The sequence below is a fragment of the Sturnus vulgaris genome, chromosome 2, assembly GCF_052056855.1.
Source record: "Sturnus vulgaris isolate bStuVul1 chromosome 2, bStuVul1.hap1, whole genome shotgun sequence".
Classification (NCBI taxonomy): Eukaryota; Metazoa; Chordata; class Aves; order Passeriformes; family Sturnidae; genus Sturnus; species Sturnus vulgaris.
The window spans coordinates 12,448,116-12,473,152 of record NC_142244.1 but is presented as its reverse complement, the minus strand read 5'-3'; the positions used below and the strand labels follow the sequence as shown (position 1 = coordinate 12,473,152).

Below are 25,037 nucleotides of genomic sequence, written 5' to 3'. Positions count from 1 at the left end.
ACATAGCCTATCTCAAGGAGGTCACTGGCATTGTGTTGGTGACCTCCTCGCAAGACTTCACCTTTTCTAGGTCCAGTTGATCCTTTTGAAGAAGATGTTCCTGAAGAGCTGTGGCCACCAGGGGATGGGAAGTTGGGTTTACTATATGGTACGAGTGCCTCTTCTAGAAAAGCAAAACAGAGCAAAATAAATACCAATAAAGTCCTAGAAGTAGGAATAAACAAGCAATTCATTTATGCACATCATATTCATTCATGCCTGTCTTTCGTCTTGCTTTATAGCATAACAATTTTACCTAAGAAAATACACAACTGAGAGTTGTATCTCAAGGACAGAGAAGCCAGTATGAATTTAAATCTTGCTTCCTTGTGAACTCCTAAGTCAGTTTGTATTAATTATAAAAAATCTAGATTCATTATGAATAAGAGATCATGAATCATAGATACTTTAATAAAAATAGGCGAACACACAATTTCCAAAACAATGAAGCTATGATTAGATTTTTGCTTCAAGCCTACATAAATGTGGTTTTTCCTTTTCTTTAGCTTAAATTATGTCAACATCACCTCAATGAGTTTAGATAAAGAACTACAATATCAACTAATTGAATTAGCTTCCAGCAACTCAGTAATTTCTAATGGTGCAAAGTACACTGACAATTTTTTTTAACTGGTATTGAATAACATTGGAAAATATTATATTATACATTGCACTTGTAATATTTGGGGTGGATAAATAATCCTGTGGCTTGTTTCATGTTCCATTATGAGCAAAAGGCTTACTTTTGCTCACTTGGATTCTATTTCTGTGAAGACCTCTAGTATTGAACTGCTTTCAAGAGCAGGATTAATGGCAATAAGGCATAAGACTGTATGTCTTCATATAGCATGAAGTAAAACAAGGCATCACTTCTGATTAGAGTTTCCTGGAGATATTGTTGCAATAATCCAAATCTAAGAAGCATAACAGAAGCACTGATTTAACACTGAAATAGAAGCACTCTTTTATTTCTTTGCTGTGTATGATCCACTTTTGCCAGCTCAGAAGCTGAAGAAAGAGATCTTGCTAAATATAGATTTATTCAAGACAGAATATTAGTATACATGCCCAACCTCAAACACAACTTTGTCCCTTCCGAAATCAGTGGGATTTCTACTGCTTGAATCTTGCTTTTTTTCAAAGTGAATTTAGGCCAAAAGGGTTCTCTTTATTTTGGTTTTCCAATTGTCTTCACTCTTAAACAACCTTTCGAGGAGAAATGGACTTCCTTTGATGGAGGGCAGGAACACAGAAGGAAAAGTAGGTGGGGATGGTTGGAAAGAAAGAGGACAAAGAAAGCTTGAAGCCTTTGCAAAGACTGGAGCAGAGGCATAATTAACTCAGACAAGTGCTAAACGAGAACAAATTTGTGGAAGAAGCTCAGGATTTCAGGATTTTATTATTTGCCACAAGACAGTAGGATGTGGGGACTCCCCACATGAGATGCTGTTGAACTGAGCCTTTTTTTAAGGTAAATCTGTTGCAGAAGAGGGCAGGCAGCTGACTTCTTTCCCTGCCAAAGTATTTCCCTCTGGTCCTGCCCTAGGGACCAGAATATTTGTGCTGTAGGAAGTAAGGCATTATCAGTGTTTTGTGCTATGACTGTGTGCTGTCCTTGCTGAAATAAAAAGAAATGCTTGAAAGAAACAGTCTCTCCTAAATTATGTTACTTGTTTTTTGAATATCAAGACCTAATAATAGAGTCAGATGCAAACCCGGTTTCCAAAAGCTGGCTAAAACATGGAACAGTTTGCATTAAGGCAGTAATAAAGCAAGTGGCATAAATCACTTTAGCAGAAAGCTGGATATATTTTTAAAGGAAGAAAACAAAAGTCACTAGCATTGCAAAAGAGTTGGAAGATGATATATATAGTCAATTGATTTGTTTTTCTAGCTTGTGGACTCAGGATAAGGCCTCCTTCGGGTTCAATGAAATATTGAGGAAAAACTACCATGAATAAATATGAAGTGCATTATCATTATAGAGCATATGGTATGTTAAATTATCTGTTGTGGCCTCAGAAATAAACATAATCCATAAAATAAAGAATTGTGACATAAAATAAAAGCTAGGTTTTACACAACATTCTAGCACATGAGAAGTAGGCAAAAGTCTCCAGTCCGGAGAATGGGCTCACATTTATTAAACTCTCCAAACAATGCCCCATGTCCAGACCTGCAAAGAATACAGGGAGGCTTTGCTGGTGCCTTTCTGTTTGAAATATGGAGCCATTAATTTGAAGATATAATTCTAGCCCCTGTGAAATCAGGATATGTGTGTGTAACAATGTTTCTATACCTCAGAAAGTAACCAAAAGGCTTTTCCTGTTATCAAAACTATTGTAACCTGATCTAGCATCACTTTCATCAGAGGGGGAGCTGAGAATGTCATGTTTGATGTGCTTTAACTCCAGTTCTACAAAGAAGCCACTGCCAGGAACTCAGTGATCTTGTTTATACTGAAAGCAACCAGTGGAAACAGAGATCCCAGACTTAGGTATTTTTATTCTATTCAACTTCAAACTAAAGGTATTCCTTTCAAAATTTCACTCACAGCTTGGTAACATCTGAATGAAACCTCCTAAGTTGCAAATTATCTATTTTCTGGAAGCTGATAGCTAATAATAGCTCTTTTTTGGAAATGTATTGAAAACTGGGACAGAATGGATTTCCAAAGACCTATACCATTAATAAAGGGCAAGGGAAGAAGCACAGTTAATATTATTAAACCACCCAAATTTAGTGATATAAACCAGCATCACACACAGGAGTAGCCTTTTTCAAATCTACCAGAGACAAGAATGCAGAACAAGAAAGTTGCAGTACAAGAGTCTGGAATGACAATGCAGACAGAGAGATATGAAGCCCTGGCCCATCTTGTGCACAAACTTTATGAACTCCTCACACCAGGATAAACTCATAACATCTCCTAGAGGCATTCTTTTTTTATGCATAAAGGATATGCACTTGCTCTTGGCATCCTGAATTTGACAAGAACAGGATACCTGTAACCACTTCAGTGTAGGGCACTGGAAGTGTCAAGATCAAGTTCTCTTTATGTGTGGCCAGATAAATGCATGCCCTGCAGGATGGGAATTTTACTACTGTATAAGCTCTGCATCACAGAATAAATGACAAATTCTATTTGTACACCTGTGAGGCAGAGGAAAAAGAAGGGACTTCTTTCTAAGCAGGTCAGAGAAGTATCCTTAATAATAATTTCCAATGGACTGAGAAGTGCAGGTTGCATTTGGGCTATTTTCTATGTTTGTACATCTTCTAAATTGCAATTAAAATTGCCATTTCACCAAGCAGCATGAATTTCACACGCTATTTTTAAACTGTGACTTCACATTGTGATTTCAGAACATGAACAGCCACTCACTTGTTTATGCAGCCAACATATTAGAGGGTTTTAACAGTACCATTATTGTTATATTCTAAAATATGGATTGTATTTAAAATATTTACATTTTAAATACAGGTAGCAGTATTTTCCCTAGGAGGACTTTATTCAGTAAATCCCGTCCCCATGACATATTTGTCTGCACACTACTATTCTTTTTTTAATATTAGCGTGTTAGATTAATACAGAACTTTAAGAGTGAATAAAATCAAGAAAAAAATGGATTTTAAGAGTACCTCTAGTGTGACTGTGGGAGCTACATACACCTAAGTGAAGAAATAGTGTAACCCTACAAAAGACTTCACACACAGTATTATTTTTTGTTTAAATCTTATTTGTCCTCTTGTATCACTCTAATCAGCACTGCACTGGGGTGAGGTGATTATTGGGTTAAAGAAAACACTCTAGGATGAAACAGAAGCTTTTACTTGAGGTCAGGCTGCAAGAGGGTAAGGCCATGAATATTGTAGAAACACAACTCCAGCCCAGCATCGCCTCCTGTGCACATTTGTGCAGACCTGAAATCCATTTAGGTGCTAAAGTCAACTTGGGGCAAGGTGCAGGTCCTGTATGAAGGTGAAAACCTGCGTTGTCATCTTGCTGGGCTTAAGAGATGAATGCTACTTTGTCATATCCTTGAATAAAGAGAAGAAAGGGTTTTTAATACAGCTGAAAGGAATGTCAGTAGCTCAGAAGGATCAGGATCAGCCTTCTTGCAGATATGTGAAAACTGCTGCCAACTTGGAAGCAGGTTGAAAGAACTGGAAAATACGACCCTATATGTATAAATAAATACATACATCTAACAAAAGATATTGTAGAAATCTCTCTCCTTCCCTGCTAGCCTGAAACTGTTCCTATTTTCTCCATCCCTATGCTTGAGAACATTATTAATTTCCAAAACACTGCAAAGAGCGCACCGAGTCAGGTGCTAATGAGATTTCATTGCTGCAGGAGGGAAGACAGCTGGATCACAAGCCCTCGTTTCATTTTCCTTATTCTCCAGCCTGAGCCTCTCCAGTGCTCCCCCAGAGAGGTGTGAGGTGACCCTAGAGCCCTGCCAGGCACAGAACCCCTCAGCAGAGGGGTGCAGCAGCCTCGCCTCGGCCGGTGCAGCGCGCACACACCTGATCCGAAGGCTTGTTTGTGTTGGGCTTTCCTGAAATCCTCTTGGCGGTCTGTAGAGCTTATCCACTCCTGGGCTTGCCGCTGCCACTCTAGTGATGTCCTAGCGGGCCGGTCCAGGGAGCTCTTTGTGTCATCTACGTTGGCTGCTGCGTGCTGCCTCTCCAGAGAGCTCCCCTTCCTCTCGGCAGAGCCTCCGCGCTGGCCGGGCACTATGGGCTGCCTTAAACCCTGACCAGGGGGTGGGTCGGGTGGTGGTGGAAGATCTAAAAAACGTGAATAACATTCAGGTGAACTGGGTTTTTTATCTTTTTTTTTTGTTGTTGTTGGTTTTTTTAATTGAAACAGAAGGTCTGTTTTCGATGCTGAAAGAAATGTACCTTGCAAATGGTACGAGCAGCTAAACAGTTCGATTTTAAAAGGAGGAAATTTCATGTTAATCAGAAAAGGGTTTTGACTTCCACTAGCTCTTTATTCTGGTTGCTCTGTTTCTACCTCTTTCTAACTTCCATAAAAATCCCTAGACTCTGATCCCTAACTTACACTTCCAGCCATAGGACTTATTTTCTGTGGAGTGTACTCCAGCTGTTTTTCTTACTAAAAGCAAGGAATTAAGAAACGCTCTGGAAAACTGACCTTTGTCAGTTGACAATTTCCCTCCACCATACTGGGGCTTGCTTCATCCTGTTTTTGGGCTACACTTTCAGCTCGAGGTGTAAATTCAAAATCTAATATAGAACTTCATCAAAGTGAATAAAATGCCCCAAATATTGGGAAAAATTATGAAACCTACTGTCATTGGAAAAGCATCAGTACATCTCTGACCAATGTGTTTAAATGGAACCACCAAACAATGGCTGAGCATTTTAGTCAACGAAATGAAGAGCTAGACTATTCAGAGACTAGAGGATGACCATTGTTAAGTTTAGCAGTCTTTCAAATATAACCAATTAAATCACAATTTCAGATAACAGAGAGACACTTGCCTAGTCTCTAACAACTTCTGTCCTTTTTTTGACTTCTGTCCTTTTTTTGACTTGTCCAAGTTTTTGACTTGGACTACTAAGATGCTTGTAGAATTGAAGGTCAACCTTCTAAACACATTTGTGGGGGCAAAAGCTCACTTTTTTATTAGTCCAGGACCCAAGGTAATTATAGACTCAGGATAATTCTAATTCTAAATGCAACTTTTTCATGTTAACTATATGATAGACTCACAATAGTCCAGATTATTTAAAAGAAAAAAAATCAGAAAATGAAAGCACCTTTACTATCATAAAGAAAATTCTTCCATATCATATACCCATTTTAGACAAGGAACACTTCTTGGTAATTCTATTTTGGGGTAATGGATAGCCCAAATAAATCTCTGCAGCCACATCAACTTCACAAAAACCTATGTTAGCTTATGATAGATTTCAGTCTGACCTGTTTTCTAGTCCTTTCTATGTTACTGTGTTGGGAAGGTTTATCAAGGAATTGAACTTGGCTCAGAGTAACAGGGATGGAAAAGTAAACTTCTGTTTTGCCTGCAGGGAAGTCAGATGTTTATAACTCCAGTGCAACTGAAATTCATTTTATAAATTGGTCAGGAGGCCTTTGGAGGGAGTTTATTTCAAAGTCTCTAATCCAGCTTTATATAATGCTTTATATAATGCTACAGAGAATTTTTTCATGTCCTTGCTGTTAGAGGTGATACTTATACCTCACATATGGAGCAGAAATGCTTCCAAAGTCACTGAGATGTCATTCCAGTTAATACTGTCTTGTACAGATAAATGAGGATGTGCAGGCTATTTGTGTTTGCAAGAGAAAAAAAGTTGTATCCAGTGATGCTCCTGCCCCTTTGCTCACAGCTGAAGTGCTATGCCCCAGATTAAGATAAGCACCCTCTGGCAAGAGCAGCCTTTTAATAATCTGTCAGTGAGCCTGGTGCCTGCTTTATGTTCAGCACTAATTTATTTGAGAAATTTTTCGTTATGAATATAGATGCGACCTTTCATGACAATGACTACACTTGAGTTACTGGAGGTGGAAGCAGGAGGGTATGGGAGCTTGCCAATGTTAAAATTGCTTTATAGTGCTGGCTTCCAAAATGGCATTTCTTATAATTGATTTTATTGCGATCATAACCAGTTAATGTACAGAACCACAACACTGGCATCTGCTTATGCAATCTGAAATAGAGATTACTGAAGTTGTGATTTACAAGCACTTTGTGGAGATGCATTGAATCCAATAAACACAGGCATAACATGACATTGGACTATGCAATTTCCCAGATACAATATTTACCATTCAATATAAGCAAAATTTTCAAGTGGTAGCATAGAAAAAAAATTAGTTAAAATTATTGCAGTATTAAACTTTAAACAGACTACCCTACTTCAGAAATTGCTGTCTAATAGTTGTTATTAATTAGATACTTAAAAGGAAAGAAGGCTTGTACTTAAACTATACTGCATGTTCTAGAGCTGGCTGCAACTCCTGGAATTACTGTAGAGTTATGGCGTTGATCTACTTTTAACCTGATTATTGCTTTTATCCATCCACAAAACAAGCATAAAGACTGACTTATGCATAGAAGTGAAATGAAACACCATGTTCACAAATTTCCCTGGGTGCTTTCAACCTATGGATGAGTTGAAGAGAAAAATAAAATTTATCTTGTAATGAAGCTTCACAGAATTCTAGAAGAACTACAGGTACTTCGGAATTAACATCAACTGGCTCTGGCCTGAGTACAAATTTACTGAACTGTGTTACATGTGTCAGAGAAGATCTGTAAGAACAGTTACTAATTGTAGCCAAACAGCACCTGACTAAACTGTTTGTTTTTTCACCTCCTTACTCAGGTTGACAGCCACAGCAACACCTACCTGTCCTTTTTAATAAAAGATGCTGGAAAAGAGCTTCATTTGGAAATGTGGCTTTTGATTTGCCCTACAATTTACAACCTGCATTGTAAATCTTGTGCCTTAGTAAATAACTAAATATTTTCTGCTCTCTTGCCTGGGTTGATAGAAAGAACCCATGTATCTGGTGGAGTCATGAATTTCTTCCTCCAACACCACTGAGATTAGTCTGGCCTTGCCTTGGCTTTCCTACCCCTGCTAAAGGGACAACAGATGTCAGCTGAGTTAGAAGTCTCAGATCCTCACAGGAAGACTTATTACCACATAAAGGCAATTATGTCAATCATTCCATCATGTCAATCCCTTCAGAGAAGTTCTGAATTTAGAAATGTAGGGACTTCAGTGGGATTTTCAGTGAGGATACACAGAGTGGTAACACTGATTCACACTACTTCCATCTAAATCCCATTTATTGTCCAGGTGGTAGGGAAAATACCTGAAAGCCTGCACTGAGCTAGGAACTTTCTAGGTCAGTAGGATGTCACCAGACTTTCATTTTGAAGCCTTTAATGGCAGGATTATCAAACCTGCAAGGCAATTCATAAGTGCATTGGTGGGGAGGTGATGGTCTTATTGATTTAGTAATGGAGAGATTGTGATTGAGGAGCTGTAGGACATCAGAGTGCCTGATAAGGGGGAGATGGATATTCAGTCTGGGATTACTCCAGCCCTTCTTTAGAAGACAGAGCATTAGCTAAATGATTCAAGCACCAGCCAAGGTTTGGCACAGCCTCTAATTATTAACTGGAAAAAGCAGCAAGTTAAGGAACCTACAACTACAGGGACACACCTTTCTACCTGTGTCAGTGATTTCTTCTCCTAGGGGTGATAATTAATGTGACATTTAATAAGCCTCTGAAACACTTTCTAGCATCATAAGGTAAGTATTTTCTCGACATTAAAAGTTATTTTTAATACATAGTATCAAAGTAGGAAGTTAGTAGCAAGGCATGGTAACAAGTCCTCCAATTCTCCTTTTCAAACATTAAGCATATTTCCTTTCTACCTCCTTTTTGGCTTTTTTTTGCATGTTGTGCTAAGCTCAGGAAGGGCTTTTAACTTCAGTCACAGAGTTACCATGCTGCAAACTATATGACAGAATCCACTGTTTTGCAATTCATGACTACATTGTTTCTAGGAAAACAAATTATTCCTTGAGTACTAACACTAAATCCCTCCTGTTTGTTTTTTTTTTTTTTTTTGGTTTTTTTTTGTGTGTGTGTGTTTTTTTTTTTTGTTGTTGTTGTTGGTTTTGTTGGTTTTTTGTTTGTTTTGTTTTTTGGTTTTTTGGGTTTTTTTGTTTGTTTGTTTTGGTTTTTTTTGTTGTTTTTTTAAATGGTGGACTGTGAGCTCGGAATGAAAGTTTTGGCCATCTGAGGGATTCATAACATATTCTTCCTCTGTGGATTAGCTGATGTCTCCACAGTCTTTCAGGATGTGGAAGTGAAAAAAAAGGTTGTACAGCAAGACAAATATGAAAACTCCATCTAGAGTCTGTCTCTAGAGGCTTCTGACCTGCAGCTGAAGGAAATGAAGAAGCAGGGTTTTAGGGGATTTGTGTGGATTGCTGTCAAAACTAAGCATGAAGTTGAACCCTCAAATGCTTACACGGTCTGAGATGTGTGTGCTATGTGTTAAATATTACAGTTTCTTAGGTCTTTTGCACTGTCCCACATGGTTACAGTTAACAAGGAGGAAGCATTCAGGATGTGTATGGGAATGGGCAGAGAAAGCTGGAGCTTTCTTGGTCAATGAAAATTGAAAATGACAGACATCCGGTATGTGATGAGACAAACACAGGATACCAGGACTCATCCAACTGGGGAATTTGAAAACAACTGGCAAACCGAGTCTATTCTCACAAGACAAATCCAAGAGGAAGCAGTTATAAGGGAATGGACTGGAGACATCAGAAAAACCGGAGAAAATGTACAGTGATGCTTTTCACAGAAATCGGGATGGCCCAGGGCTGAATGGACTGGCCTGGATTAGGGCTTGGAATCGCTAGACTTATCTGAGGCTCTCCTACTAGCTCTTTCTAGCTATAGCTTAAGCATGGTGGTATTTATTGTCTGTCTTTGTAAAGCTCACTGCAATATTCCACAGAAAGCACCTAGTTAGCATGTTTAATTTCTGCAGACCAGAGATTCCTAAATTCAATTGTTTACATACATGCAGGTGGCAGCAGCAACTTTTATCTTCCTTAATTGACAAATGATCTTTAGCAAATTTAACTATGACTCAGACTTGACATTACACTTTAATGACTCATATTCAGTAGGAGTTGAAGCGGAAAACTGTACCATTTGTGTTTGTTTATTTGTTCCTGTGTTAATACAGGATGGGAACTGTTCCTCTATTGCTCCAGGACATTATAAATTTTTTGCAACATATAGCAAGGACTTTAACTAGGTTTATAAAAGACAAATATTAATCTAATGGCATCCGAAAGCTGTTATGGTTATTGCCTATGTCTGAGAGGTTGAAGGAAATAGTATATCACTGGTATTCTGATTTAAATATATGAAAGAAACTCCAGTGAGTTTAGTGTTTTATAAAGGATAAATAAAAGGCCAGAAAGAGTTTTCTCCTTCAAAGTGAATCTTAAAATTGGATCTCTTTCACTAATTTAGAGCAATGCTAAATTTTATGATGGAGTCACTCTGTGAGGAGCCCCACTTCCATCTGTCTCATGGCCTGAACTGGATCCCCATTAATTTTCTGGCACCCACACTATTGTAAAACACTTCTGTAGCACAAGGAAAACAATTCTGTAGCAGCACTTCTGTCTGCAATTCTGTGCAGAAGCAGAAGGATTAGTGTCCACCATACTGAGTGCACTATAAACTCACATGGACACAGAATTTGTGGCCTAAGATGCTCACAGTTCAGAGTGACAGGATATGGCACTCAGAAGAGTTAACAAAACATGTTCAGCAAGAGTATGGCCAGCACTACAAGTGCCATCCATAATTTTCCAGTTACTGTTCTCATAGACAAATCTATTCCATGGCTCTGTGTAATAAGAGAGGCCTCTGTAATATATCCACAAGGGGAGGGAATTAATGTTTAAAGGAACTAGGATCCATAGGAGCGGAATGTAAGCTACTTCAAGCTGTTTCTACAAATAATATCACAGTGAGAATGAGACAGAATGAGCCATAGAGCAGGAGATGTAACAATAACCCCTTTGGTGAACACTGATCATTTCAACACCTACAGATTCAAGGCCAGGGGTCAGAAGAAACGAGGGGAAGATAGTCAGCTGGCCACCTTCCTATCCAGTCTTCCTCAAAAACTAACAGGCACTAACTGTGTCTTTTGCCAGACTCAAGAAGGGTAGACAAGGTAAATGGAAGACAGAGCTGATCTTAATTATTAGAAGAGCAGAACAGACATTCGAACTGAACTGAAATTTCCAGATGGGAAGTAGTTGTAAGAGAGAAGTGGAGATGTAAAAGAGGGAGACACAGTCACTGAGGTCAGTGGATGTCAGGACTGAAGCAGCACAGACAAGAGGTGAGGCAGAATCATGGGAAAACATGGCACATGTTGCTGTAGCTGTTGGGTGTCTGTCAAAGCCAGCACAAACCAAACAAGTCCTGCGGGAGCAGCTCTCTGCTTTTCCTTAGGAATTCATGACGTAGAGCTACTGCTAGTGGTGGCTACTTTCATAAAATGTAAACTCACTCACAGGCCATTTTTCAATGTCAACTCATATGCAACACAGTTATTTTGGGGTAAGATTTATATCGAGATCTGAGAAACCCTAAGAGATGATGATATATTCAGAGCAGAAAAGGGGAAAGGCTCCTCAAACATCCACCCGAGCCCCACAACACTGCTCACCCGGCAACCTGGGCACCCCAGCTCCACCAGAGCAGTGACTGACTGTAACCTACACTCCTGAAGAGATGGCTCTGCCTTCTGCTGCTGTGCACACCTGCCTGCTGCAGGCTGTGCTCCCCCAGCACTCACCGTCCGTGATTCCCTCCCGGCGATGAGGCAAAGGGGGCTGCTCCAAACGTCCGCCCTTGTGTTTCTTCGTGGGCCTCGGCCTCTGACCCTGGTTGGCAGCTGCACTGGTGTTGCTGTCAGTGGAAAAAGGACTGCCTGGCCGAGGTCTCTGAGAGGAAGAATATGCTTTGCCTAAAGAAGAAGAAAAAAAAAAAACCCAAAACAAAACAGAGAGAGAAACCAGATGAAAAAATGTTATCGCTCTATTAATGTCTGCTCCAAAACAATAAATCAGGTCTAATTCTCAGAGGCAGGCAAGTGTCCCCTCAAAGTACCAATAACAACTGCTTTAAGACACACCACAAAAAGAGAAACTTGGCATTCTTTTGCCTTTAACTTTTATAATTAAAATTATTCCATCTGTTGTGATAAAACTACTGTATGTCATGCAACTCCTACCTGCTCTGTGTACTGAACAGATGTGTCATAACAACTCCTCAGCCTTGAACAGGGAAGGAAAACAGTTCTGCAATCATATCAAATTTATCTCCTCCTGCCTTCCACTTTCATGTTTTCTGAGCCAGATTCTCATTTTAGGGGCTCCCATATGCACTGTATATCTGGAGTAACTCCAGCGAGATAAACATAACTGATTTTGCAAGCTATGTAGCATTGTAGCACTGCATATTTAAGGGCTCTCTTTTCTCAAGAAATAAAAAATGGGGTTATATTTAAATGCTAAAATTTTCCAGTTAATTTTTAGCACTTTTATTTGTTAAAAAGTATATATTCTGACCTCAGATTTATTGATTTATTTATATATTTTTTTAATATCTGTTGTGTATATATATATATACACACTATTCAAGCTATATGATTTCTCTTAAAGAAATATCTTTGATGCTGTTCTATAGAGCAGATGATTAAAAGCCTTGGAATTTAAAGAGCACAGTTCATTTACTACATTCACTTCCTCTTATTATGATATTTTTATTCTGTTAACTAGACTTAATATTTAATGATAACTGATGAGAACTAAAAATCACCATCTTTGACTTTCTTTTGTTCATGTATATGTCGTTTCTGCAAAATTTTGGAGATGTTAACATCTTAATTCAGAATTGGTAATTAAAGTTCTTACATATTTTAATGCTATCTGCAGTGAAAAAATGCATAAGCCAGTCCAAAATTCTGCTCTTTCAGTGCTGCTCTAGGCCCAAATAATGTAAGATATTATAGAAAGTGGCAAAATGGATTATTACAATTTTTCTGGTCAACTGGACCCATGATAGGAAGGAGGTCTTTTTATCCTCTGGTTAACTTAAGCCATGGTCTGCCCTGCAATGAGTTATGTTTTCTAGTAAAACCTTTTAACAGGTGTGCTTACTTCCACCATGCTGTCACATACAACCTGATCTAGAAAAGCCTAATGGGGAGTAATATGCAGCTCAGCATCCTGTTGGAAACATTCTCAGTGCTAAGAGGGCAAAGGGAAAAAGTAACCATAATCTCTCTAACATGTTACTTCACATTAATACATACATGTTAGGGTAATATTTCACTATTTGACTTCAGAGATTTCGTGACTGTCTCTGGCTTGATCTTCTGCCTTCTGATTGTTGTGCACCCTGGGGAGGGCACTGCTCTCAGGCAGGCTTGTCCTCAGCTGCACATCTCTGCCAGCTATCAGACATTCCCTAACCCTCCTCTACAAAAACATAAACAAAAAAGCAAAAAAAAAACCCCAAAAAACCAAAAAGAAAAACCCCAAAAAACCAGCAACAACCAACCAACCAAACAAAATAGCCCAATTTAATTTATATGGTCTGAAAACAATGCCTTTGCTAACCTAGCTCATTTTTAACTGAAATTGGGTTACAGAGCACCTACCCAAGTAGCTAATTCTGGAGCTGGGAGAAAGCAAGGACTAAGCATTGGGGACATTAACCTCTATAGCTGGCACACCTGCAGCCAGACAAAGACAAGTGATCAAGCCCTTGTTTCGTGGATAAGGATAACACAGCAGATGAACACAGGCAAAATATTAAAATTTCATTTAAAAATAAAAATAAGAAAAAGACTCCTAATACAAAGAAATTCGGATGTGAGTCTGAAATTCCATCCCAGCTCACGGCACGCTGCACAGATGTTTTGCAAAAATAAACTCACAACATGCAAGTGCAACTAGTGAGTGCAGGATGCAGATTCTTCACACTTATTCTTTTGACTAAAGAAATATGATTATTCATTCAGAATGCTGGTTTAAAAAGAAATAGAACCAAACATTCTCTTTTATCGCTTTACGAAAATGAGGGAAAATAAATAGCACTGACCTAAATCATACATGGGGCAATCACAAATGATGTGCAGACTCCCACAGCACATTTTTCAATGCACTTAACAACTGATTACACCATCTTGTATTTGTATGCAGCCCTTCCAGTAAGTACTGCTGAGCAGTGTCAGACTTTCTGCAGCAGATTTAGTGTGTTTAAGTGGAGACAAGGATGAATCCACTAATTCTTGATTTAATTTCCCAAGAGTGTTAAAAAGGAAAGCTGTTTGAACTTCATGGCAAATCACATGATGGCTTCTGGAAACTGGAATCAAAGTGTCTGGCAGGGAGAGACACATTGCATCTGGATTCACCAGTGCCTCTCACGCTTGGCAATCAAACATTCCCACATGAGGCTATCAAGCTGGACATCTCCTTTAGTATCTACTGCTGAGAGCATTTCACAGCTGCTCTAAATGGGTGAAAATAACTGTCCAGACTGCAGATGAATACAGAGTCAGGACCATCAGGCTCCCTCCAGAGCAATGAGCAGGGTAACACTGCTGTTTCTGCACTGCCAGACACCGTGCTGCACTCTGGGGGCTGCAGGGCTGTAACGGGGATGTCTGACCACGCCACCCTGCCCTGCCAGGTGACACATCCTAATGGCACTGCAGCGAGCAGGGGCAGCGCTTCCATTCGCTGAGGTTTCTGTGAGGAAAAGAAGGGAGGGCTGTTTGTTTGCATGTGGGCTTTCATTTTATTTCCATTTTGCCTGTTGGGTCATTAAGAGAGTAAGAGGGTAATAATCATAAAGTCTCTACCACAACTGCTGGATCCTTTTTTGTACCCTATGTTCTAATGGTCTGTCTGAGGAATTACACACATCCTCACTTTAAGTGCATTTGTGACCTAATCAAGATAGGAAAATACTGACAAGAGGGCTCTCATCCTTTTCTTGTAGTTTCCATTCGCATAGCTACAATAAAAAAAAATCATATTTATTCTAAGGTTATTTACTTCTGTTAGGAGCGTGTTTGTGGTGGAAATTGCACTTCTCAAAGGTTTGATGTAAGTGACCGTAATTTTGCATTAACTTTAACTGGAGCAAACACCACCAGAAAAAAAAAAAAAAGGAAAATATTTGCTCCTTTCATTCAGAACCTGTGAGACTCTTCAGTATATTTTAAGTTATAACTTGCCCAGATGTATCCATACTAGATAAATTAAGGCCATACTAGGTAAGTTAAGGTGTACATGAGTTTTCTTGTTTTGCTTTGCTTTCTTTTTTTTCCTTTTTTTTTTTTAGTGATAAGACACATTTACTCTGCTTTCCATTAATAGAAGGAAACAACTGAGGGCTTCAGCTGTGGTGAAAAAATCTTTGAAGGATGACTCTGTCTGACCAAAGCCAGTGGTAAAAGTCACAGTGATCTGAAAAAAGCTGGATTTTAGGACTTTGCCACCAACTCTTTCCTTTATTCCTAATGTTCCTAAAAGGCAGTCCTTGCCATGAAGTGATTGCATGCAGAAAGCCTACAGTTTTCATCCCCAACATGTGAGATTTTTTATTAAATGCATACATTGTACTAAAGGAGAGACTTCATACCAGACTAATAGTCTAAAAAATTTAAATGATAAGAATATTATGGGAGGGACCTGTTATCCAGAATTAGCTGAGGAGGCATAACAAAAAATATGACCCAAGTTCATACTCTGCTATTAGATTCGTGGACTTAAATAATTAGTTATTGTTGCTATTTTGACAAGACTAAGGAAATGCAAATGTATCGTTTTTTTACAAGAATAAAGATAATATTTTTTTATATTTTTAATATAAATAAAACATATGGAGCTTTAAAAATAAGAACTAAAGTATATTTAGTTTTGATTAATTAATTTCAGAAGATTGGCTGTTTTCAAATATATCCACTTTACCTGTGTTACATTTTACTTGGCAGATTCAGTTGGCATAACCAAAATTAAATGTTATCAAAATATATTAACTTTTGAATTAAGGATTTTTAAAATCAGCTATTAATTAAGCTTTAAACAGTTTGTATTGTTAACAATCAAAGCACACCAATTCACCCCATGCTCAGCAAAACTCCACAGAAAAACACACTTTTGCAAGATGAAATGCAACAGAAGAGCAGGGATGGAGATAATAGTTTAAAAGTGATGTTCATCACTGGAAAAGTGAATGATTGTGAGGAGAATTTTCAGAAACAGAAATCATCAAAGGCTGCAAGGCAGAATTAGTAATCTCTTCAGTTAAATATTAAATGAGGATATCCAGAGCAGAGTCAGCACTGAGGGGAACCGCAGCAGACCAAAGGTGCATATTAAAAGCTTGTGCTATTCACTACTTCAAATCGCTAAAAATGAAACATAATGTGAGGTTTCATCTAAAAAACACCGATAAAAGCATCTCCATCCACCTTACCCCATGCACGTTAGACAAGTGTGAGACACAGTTTCGCTGAGAGAACGATAGGCAGAGACACCCTTCATGCAGAGAGCATCAACTTTGAGTCTACAAACCTGTTCTTGTCAGGCTGGTTCCATCCAGCCTAAACCCAGCTTTATCTGCTGCTGCAACCAGTGCTTGTGCAAAAGTGCCGCTGGTAAAGATGGAGTCATCTGAGGAGCTACCTACACTAGATCTATGACTAGAAAAGTTACGGTCCTCATCAGACGCAGAACCCCATCCATTTACCATTGAACCTAAAAACAAATGTAGGGGGCTAGTGAGTGGTGCACGTTTGATACTCTTTGTCCACCTAAAGTTTAAAGACCCGCTTAATACGTCCTTTCTCAACAGGAAAACCAAAATTCATTTGAAAGAGCTTGGCACAAAAGAGCAATATTAATCTAAAGCTTAAAGACCCACTAATTGTGTCCTTTCACAACACAAACCCCAAAATTTATCTGACAGTTTGGTACAACAGAACACTATCAGAGCTAGTTAGGATCTCATTTGTGGCTTGCCCCATGAAGCTTTGCTCCTGTAAACAAAATAATACATATTCTCTACAAATGCAAAGGCTCCACAGTAAATTCTTTTGAAAACTAATGTTTGGTTTTTTTCCTGTGATTGAATTGATTGTGGCTGGTTTTGGTGTTTTTGTTTTACTTGACTTGTTGCAAATCAGTGTCTAGTTTGATATTTGCCAAACCAAGTCTTAATTTTGGACTGCATATATGTAAGTCTCAGTAGATATGGCTAAAGTCAGACCTGGGCTTCAAGAGCTGTTCAGAACAAGACTGGCACCATGTAATTTTGTCAATTAAAACCTTAAAATAAATCAGCAGTTGTAATGGCCTAAAAATAGCTGATGTAAAGTAATTCACTCTAGTAGATTAAAGTAAGGGCTTTAAAAGGTTAGAAATATTTAAGATTCAAGAGCAGAGCTAACATATACTCAGATTTAACACTGAGTCAGTTGCTAGACCAGTGTTGGCCCAATGGTACCTTCTAACTATGGATTAGCACTACTACAGAAGAAGAAGGTGATAACAACATAATAAAAATGCAGTCAGAAAACCAGATACTAGAAAAACCACATGAAAGAAATATAGAAATCTTGACATAACTAAAATATAAAGAGCAAATTAGAGAAGGAAGGATAAATCTTATTTGCTTTTTTGCTTATATTTTCTTTTATTTTTTCTGAAGCATGAATCAAGCATCAATCAGCTACCCATCAATTTCAAAAGCTATTGCTCAGGTCAATTTTTTTTTTCAAAGTACTGCAATTCTGTTTCTTTCAAGGTTTCAGATGGAGATGGTGGCTTTCTGTACTTCTAAAATGTCCCAGGGTCATTCTGCATGGTGCAATGGAGCAGGAGGCAAAGGGAAGACCCAGCAGCAAATATTTTACTTCAGGAGCAGGGCAATCCTGCTAAATGAGCTACCAAACCCAGGTGAGGTGCAGAGCTACCAGAGTGCTTTTGGGACCTGAGCTGCTGCATGGCATTGCATGGTGCTGTGTGGACAGCATTGATATAGTAGAGGCACCATACCCACCTCAAAATACCTGAAATGTGCTTTTAACCAACAGGTATATGTTAAAAAAAGCCCAGTGAACCTGTGAGAATGGCCCTGACTTTACTCAGTTAGCAAAGCTGAATTTCTGTAAATTCACATAAAATGTGTAGCACTACGGTAGCCTTTTTAAAATCCATGTCCAAGAAAGCATTGCTGTGTTTAAAATTGTTAAGTAGTAAATCAATAGTGACCTGCCTATTGGTTAATTGATAGGCTAATTAACTAATGGTGGTGTCAAATATTAAAAATGTCCTGCAAAAATAGGTCATGAGTACAATAAATGAATCCTGGAATTCAGGAGCATGCTGCACCACAAAGCCCAAGAACAATGGATTATTTTGTGATGCTGCAGTGACCAAACCTTTTAATGTCAGAGAAGTGGCAGGCTATAATAACAAAAACCCATGCACCCCTCAGATACAAGAAAAGAAACCAAAGAGGTCTGTGGAGGTCTGACAGGCAGAAAGTGTGTTAAGTGCAACAGAGAGTGACAGAGTTTGATTCTACTTGCCAAAAGCACACACAAAACTGTTATTTTCCAAACAGACTCGACCTGATGCAGACAGATGTGAGGGAGCCCAGATAACAGCAAGGGAAGACTAAAACTGAATTTCCTCTGAGAAGATATTTTCTGAACTAACAATCAAAGAGTGATAGGACATCATAGAGAGTGGAGAGCAAAGAGGCTTAGCAGCAGTTACTGATGATGTATGAAAAGAGATACTACAGATAAAACACTTAATGAAGATGTAAGAAAATGAAATTGAGGACATTTTCAAACAATCACTTATAGACACATTCCACAAAATATGTGAGCACAAGCTGAAGTATAAAATGTAACTAGAGCTACACATATCAAAGGATGATACTTAAATGCTAAAAATTTAACACGTGTGCCACTAATTTCAGGGCCCAAGGGTTTTGTGTCATATATTCTATCATCTATGTAGAGACATACAAAACCATATACAGAGCATTTTTTGTTTTCAGTGTCATGGTCCATGAGACTATGGATGTTTTAAAAGTACTTTTAATTTCTATTTGCTCACATTGTTTTGTCCATTTGCTAACCACAGCTGTTACAAAACATACAATACACATGTTAATTTGAGTGAGACACTTTCAGGGTATATGTAGTAGCTGTTTTTCATTTACTTTGTTAATCAGTCAAAAAAATATCTCATTTTAGGTATGAAATATACTGAAAATCTGCAAAAGGACATTGTGTGTGAATACAGCTATTGTTCTACATACTCATAGACATGCCAGTTTTTCTATTAGCATTAGTATTAGCAAGTACTAGCAAGGATAGGAATAGTGTGCTCTGGCTATGGGTCACTCCTCCAGCAACTGTTCTAGGAGGGACCTGTCATTCTGGAAGCATAGCTCTGTTCCTGCAGGGACATGGGTTTTACTGAGATGTCATGACCCCACCTGGAGTTCTGCATCGATTTCTGGGCTCCCTGGCACAAGGCAGACACGGACCTGTTCAAGTCTGTCCAAAGAAGAGCCACAACAATAATTAGTGTTGGAACCCCTCTCTGTGAAGCCAGGATGGGACAGCTGGGATTGTTCTCTGCAGCCTGGAGAAGAGAGGGCTCCGAGGGGATCCTCCTGCAGCATTTCAATATCTAAAGTGGAGTCATTACAAAGATAGAAAGAGGCTTTCTGGTAAGGCCTGCAGTGACAGGACAAGAAGCAATATTTTCAAACTGAGCGAAGTTTTAGATTATATATAAAGAAGGAATTCTTTATCATGAGGGTGGTAAGGCACTGGCACAGGTTGCCCAGAAAAGCTGTGGATGTCCCAATGCTGGAAGTGCTCAAGGCCAGGCTGGATGGGGCTTTGAGCAACCTGGTCTTGCAGAAAAGTGTCCCTGTCCATGGTAGTGGGTTTGGAACAAGATGACCTTTAAAAGTCCCTCCTAGTCCAAACCACTCTATGTTACTTCTGGTTGCTGAAAGCAACTTTTTATACAGAAACTTCTTCTAGGTGCTGAAGTCAGCAAAACATGCTGAAACCTACAGCTGTGTGTCACCAGGAGCTAAAGGCAAAATCTCTACATTATTTCTACTGATTCCTGAGCTATTCAGTTTCCCTGCATAAAAAATTTCTTTTCCCCAGCAAAAGCTGCAGCAGGAAATCCCGTTTTGCTCTGACCTGCAGAGGTGTAGACATTGCCCAGTAGGCATGGGAGTGCTGGAGCCCAGCCTGGGCACCTCAGGCCACCCCGCAGCTGTGTGAACACAGCACACGTGGTGACTGCTTGTTTAAAGCGGTCTTGCTTTCCAAATCAGATGCACATTTGCTTTTCTCTGAATAAAGGCAGAATAAGAGATGCTGACGTTCCTTTCAGATCAACTGTGCATTTTGAAATGGGATGAAACAGGCTTTTAGTGTCTCCTTTACATGCAGCTCACTATGTGTTTTCCAAGAGCACATTTGAGTTTTTACGCTTTCTGGCAACTGTAAATTTTACTCTTGCTGACAGCAGCAGTAAATGCTTTATGCAGAACAAAATCAGCCCTGTGAAAAGTTGAACTCTGTTTCCTTGTTCCATAAAATATCTCTTGGTGCTAATGCAAACAGAAAGCTTCTTTGCTATCATGGAAAGGTGAGGGAAACAGAGGTGCCAGTTTCCAGTAGACTGCATGCTACTGCTTTTAAGGGCATTTTGCTGGCAATAAAAATGCTATTTTTCTTTGTAAAGTGTACTGTTGCTTTTCTTAAAAATACTAATAAAAAAAGTCTAATGCACCTGTGAAATAAAGCTGCTCACAACAAACCTGGTACTTCTGAGAATTCCATTAGATACTTTTCTGCATCTACCAACCTCTAAGTGCTTACTTCTTGTGTTTTCCTTTACAAGACCATCCAGCACATATTCATATTAAACCCCTGCTCCTCTGCAGTTTTTTAATGGAACAGGGATAGACTGCCTAGGTTTCTGAAGTGTGGGTGACATCCTTGGGGACTGACGCTGCTTCAGCTGAAATCAGTTACAGAATTCTTTTAGCCTTTGTCCAGGAGAAAGATATTATCCTCTCTTGGATATGTCTGACCACTGTCATGATTACACAGCAAGAATGCCCACTGATTTTGGTGGAAGTGACACAATAGAAAGGGCAATAGTCATTGTACCATCAAAATAAGGAAGAGTAATATAAGTGTTTGAATGCAGAATCTAAATATGATCACACTTCCAGAAACTAGACTTTGTTTTTTACTTTCCTGCACCATAAATGCCCATATATTTAAATGTATACACCTGGAATAAACTTGTAAGTTGTAAATGTTTTATTTTTGGGCAGAAAACACTAAAAAAAGGGAGGAAGAAAAAACCATAGGTAGATATTCAGCACTTCACAGGTCTGATGATAATTAATGACCTTCATAAACATCTAATGAAAAATGAATTTATGTCACTTAGCCAAATTTATTTCTGTTTGCATTCTATCCTTCTAGATTTTTTGGTTTCCATATTGCTGAAAGGCACAAAAAAATCTCAAATTTATTCAAGCTGTTAGAAAAGAAATGCACATAGAACATTAAGTAGTTGCTCAAATGTTGCTGAGCAGTAAAACACTATGATAAAGTGGCAACTTGCTGTGTCTCTATTACTTCTTCAGCACTAAAATTAATTTATGATCAGTCATCAATTCATTTACATGTCATTTTATGCTAAATCTATCGTTGCTGATGAATGCATATCCCTAGATCCATTAAGCTAGAGTAAAGTCTGTGCTTTATAATATGACCCTGCTAATTGTTGCATTACCATTTTTATGAGATACAAAAAGTAGCAGTTTCCTATTTTCTGAGCACATATTTAATCCATGAATCACATTCTTCCTATTAAATGCAATCTGTCTATCTGCTTATAAAATAGAATCCTTTGCAATAGGTATCCCTAAGCAAATCAATACAAATATTGAGCCCTGCCATGGTAAAATATGGTTCATGAAAATGATATTGTGCAGTTTTTGAGAATTATTCCATTTGTGTTCAGACACAGTGAAGGAACATCTTTTTTCCATATAGACAGTGATTAGTGAGTCTTTTAATCAAGACCAAAACATGTCAAATAAGGGATATTCTTCCTTGCTGAGCTACACAATCTACAAAGATTTTTATAATTTAGATCTATATAACTCTATTGAAAAAAAAATTGCTACCCATTTGTTGAGGCACTGTTTACAAGAATATCTCGCTGTTTATATCAGTTTCTATCAGTTAGGTAGCTCTAATTTCTATGCTAGTTAATGAGTCAAAGTCTTCCCTCAGTCAAAATGCACCAGGACTGAAGATACAACAGCTCTCACTACCAACTTCACTGGTGCTGCAGGAGGAGGAGGAGATAAGGAGAGGGCAAAGAAAACCCCCAAACCATAACAATTTGACCTGAAAAAACCTAGGCTTGCTCTTAGTGATTTCAGTGAGAAGCAAATTACTTTCTTCTACAGTCATCATATGCAATTAATTAAGTCTATTAAAGTAGAATAATGCAACGGACTCTTTGTGGCCATTCATGTCATAACTCTGCACAGCAATTCATTATAAAGGCAAACATTAAACATAAGAGAAAGAAAAAAGCATATTTCAATGTGTCTCTGAAAGCAAAAAATAACCCTAAATGAATTAAAAGTCAAATGAGAAAAAAAATTTTACCAGTGTTTTTAGACTCCTTCTTTCTATTTTTTTAAGCAGATTCAGTAACTCAATATCCTAACAAACCATACTGGGAATAAAGCAAAACCTTGTCTTTAATTTCATATTTCTTCCCACAAATGTGCTAATCTAAACCTTCCTCTTTGAGTTCTCTTTGTGATATCTGGAGAATGTTAAAATACAGTTCCTGTGCACTCCTCCTTTCTTTTCACTTTATTATACACATCAACATTATGTCTCTGCCACCTGCAAAGAGAAAAGCTTAATAGTGCAGATTAAATCCTTGTCTGAATCTTCAGTTAGCTGTGACTAAAACTCAAGGGCCTGGAAGACAACTTGACTTTTAAACAGTTTAAAGGAGCAGCACTGTGGTGTCAGAGGGATTCAGTAGTTTGTGCTTTGGCTCACGCAGTGCCAGTACTTCCCCTGGGAGAATCCCACATTTGGCACTGCAAGAAATCCTTGTTCTCAGCTCAGCCATGAAGAACAAAGCCCCATTTCAGTCCAGGAGTGGGTATCTCTGAGGCATTGCTGAGACTTGCTAACACTACAGGGTGAGGAACCTCGCCCTGCTCCCTCCACAGCAACTCTGTTTGCAGGAACTCTGGACCAAGGGATGTCAATTTAGATTTCTCACAAGCACTGAACTCCTAGGGCACTTCAGAATGAACAGAAATATTGCTTCATCTGGGTCAGCTGTTCTCATTTGCCTCCATTTCTAAATATGTTTAGAGAAGTGAAAACATGGTCTATAAATTCCTAGAAAGATGCTGGCTGAAGCCACCGAGGGCTCTGCAAAGAAGCAGCTTATATATTCTCAGCACAAGAAAGAACAATTTAGTTGTTCTACAGTATTTTAAAAGCAATCAGATTGAAGAATGAGAAACAGCTTGGGAACAACTGAAGCAATTTGCTGTACACTCCTTAACACCATAAAACACAGCCTAGAAGAGTTAACAGAAACAGATGAACAAAAATTAAAATTCTCTTCTGAAAAACAAAATTTGCTCAAGTATAATAGGCAATTTCTTTCCACCCTTAGGAAAAAACTAAGCTAAATACAAACTATTCAAAAATCAAGGTTTTACCCATATATTGACTGAGGAAAACAGAAATAGTTTAATTGTTTGGAGATTTTGCCATCTTACAGACCTTTTTGGCTAACACTCTGGGTGTACTTCTGTCAGACTATCATTCCTTAATTAAGTCAGTCTAAATGTTGGCTAGGTGCTATAGGGGCAGTTTATAATTTTGTTTCCCTTCTAGCTACACATTCCCTTCCTGCAGTGCCAGCACACATCTTGCCATGCAGTGAACCAGAGCAAGGAACAGATACAGCTAGTAATTAAACAAGTAAAAGCAAAAGAAAATCCTTAATTTTCAGCTGCATGAGGCCACATGAAGTTAGTGGTGCTGATGAGAGGAAGTGTATTTAGATCACCTTAAGTATACTCCCAGTCTACAATATCAAATTCTGCCCAATTTCTTTCAAAAATATCAAGAAGTCTTTAACACTTCAGCAATTAGACATTTAACACTCCAAAAATTAAACAAGATTTTAAAATATTATAAAAAGTTTGAAGGTTATTCATAAAAGTATAGATTTTAATAAGCACTAAAATTTCAACTTGGAGAAGGAATATAATTCCTTATTTGCTTTAGGGAGGGTAGTTCAAACTTTACCAAGAGGTGAAGATGCAAATGTGGAAACATTCATTTTCTGATTTACAGATACATAAGCATTGCCATATTAATATATACCAAATGAAAAATGTATACCAACCTATTTTTAAAAAAATTTATTTCTTGCTGTTCTACCAGTGCAAAACTCTTAGTGAATTGCTAACAGTAAGGCTTCTGAGCCATTCGTGAGATATGCAAAAATATGCAGAATTATAGCCTGAAGGAGATTACACTAGAAATTCAAGCAAAGTGAGTTAACATACTCATGCACTAAAAAGTTAACCTCCTCAATTCAAGGATTTTAACTCTATGGCCTTCAGTTGCATCTGGATTTCAACTGCAGCAGCAGAGATACAATTCTTAAATCTTAATTAGATTGGCAAGCAGTCTGGCTCTAGGGTGAAGGAAAACCTGGAAGGTGGGATTAAGCTACACACTATTTCATTCAATGAGGGCAAGGAAGAAAATGATAGTGTTGATGCTCCATCACTGGCATATTCCTGCAGTGTTTTCAGAATAGCAATCTTTAAGTATGAGTGCAAAGGCCTTGGAATTGCAGAGGTGCAGACAAAGAAAGAATTCAGTGGTGCTATGGTAGGAAGTTGTTCTGAACAAGTCTCCCTTAAGGTAAAACCAGCAATCAGAGTTTGCCTGCTGAGATCAAAATCTGAAGCAGCACCCACTGTGACATTGGGGATATTTGGGTCTCCAGCACACCTTCATGTGATGGACACAGTACATTATATAGAGGCCCTGGTTCAACCTAAAGAGAACTACATCGATGCTTACAAAAAGTACATGACAACCATATAAAATCTGTGTTTTTAAACAACAAAGTCTTTCACTGCCTACATTTCACCAACAGCAATTTAATTCATTCAGATTCTGTGCATTAGTTTATTGCCACAGGCCTTTCT

The 25,037-nt window shown here is 38.4% G+C and overlaps 1 protein-coding gene across 9 annotated transcripts in view; it reads right to left on the bottom strand.

The window, feature by feature from the left end:
- ROBO2 (roundabout guidance receptor 2) overlaps positions 1–25,037 on the bottom strand; it is an 859,086-nt gene that overhangs the window by 7,836 nt on the left and 826,213 nt on the right. For 6 of the 9 annotated variants that reach the window (XM_088157800.1, XM_088157803.1, XM_088157801.1 and 3 more), the window contains 3 exons: positions 11,464–11,634; positions 4,573–4,836; positions 62–163 (listed from right to left, as the gene is read on the bottom strand). In XM_088157800.1, the coding sequence (XP_088013926.1) occupies positions 62–163; positions 4,573–4,836; positions 11,464–11,634 (537 nt within the window). The remainder of the gene's footprint in view (positions 1–61; positions 164–4,572; positions 4,837–11,463; positions 11,635–25,037) is intronic. The other 3 variants (XM_088157805.1, XM_088157806.1, XM_088157807.1) reach the window with 1 other exon arrangement.